This window comes from Penaeus monodon, chromosome 22 (assembly GCF_015228065.2).
Source record: "Penaeus monodon isolate SGIC_2016 chromosome 22, NSTDA_Pmon_1, whole genome shotgun sequence".
NCBI lineage: Eukaryota > Metazoa > Arthropoda > Malacostraca > Decapoda > Penaeidae > Penaeus > Penaeus monodon.
In genome coordinates, this window is record NC_051407.1 from 9124107 (window position 1) to 9124630 (window position 524).

The window sequence follows — 524 nt, forward strand, 5'->3', positions numbered from 1 at the left end:
TTCAGGTTTACTCAATATTTAGCCATTAAAGTTCTTTTTTTTAGTAGGTAAATGCGGAGCTTTTATTCATGTCTAGTGGTTTTAAAGTCCAGTATAACGGTTTTGTGTAATATCAATGGCAACACTGATCACAATGTTAAAAGAGAGTATGATTGGGGGGATTACTCTTTTATAAGAGAGATACTGATACTGAGTTTTATTTGTCTTGATCTGCCAAATATGTGCTGTATATAGACTGCCAGATTATCTTTTCTACTGATCTTTTATTTTTACTTACTGAAGTTACTGCCTGTATGCAATTACTTTCTTAGTTTTTGCAAATATAATAAGTTACGTTTACTCCAACTTCACTATACCCATTTCTCAAAGGACTTCGTTTTATTTACTCCAGGTCTTACTAATGATGCAAAAGATACCCACAGATAGCGCATGTGAAAGGCCGCCCCTCGGTTTGCCATTGGCCGCCCTCCCCACACTGAACTTCCGTGAACGTCACTGCCTCAGGAAACGTCTGGAAATAAAAA

The 524-nt window shown here is 36.8% G+C and overlaps 1 protein-coding gene across 1 annotated transcript in view; it reads right to left on the minus strand.

Moving 5' to 3' along the window:
• Positions 1-524, minus strand: part of LOC119587329 (complement factor H-related protein 4-like) — a 5620-nt gene that overhangs the window by 4433 nt on the left and 663 nt on the right. The window contains exon 2 of the mRNA XM_037936077.1: positions 421-511. Within this exon, the coding sequence (XP_037792005.1) occupies positions 421-511 (91 nt within the window). The remainder of the gene's footprint in view (positions 1-420; positions 512-524) is intronic.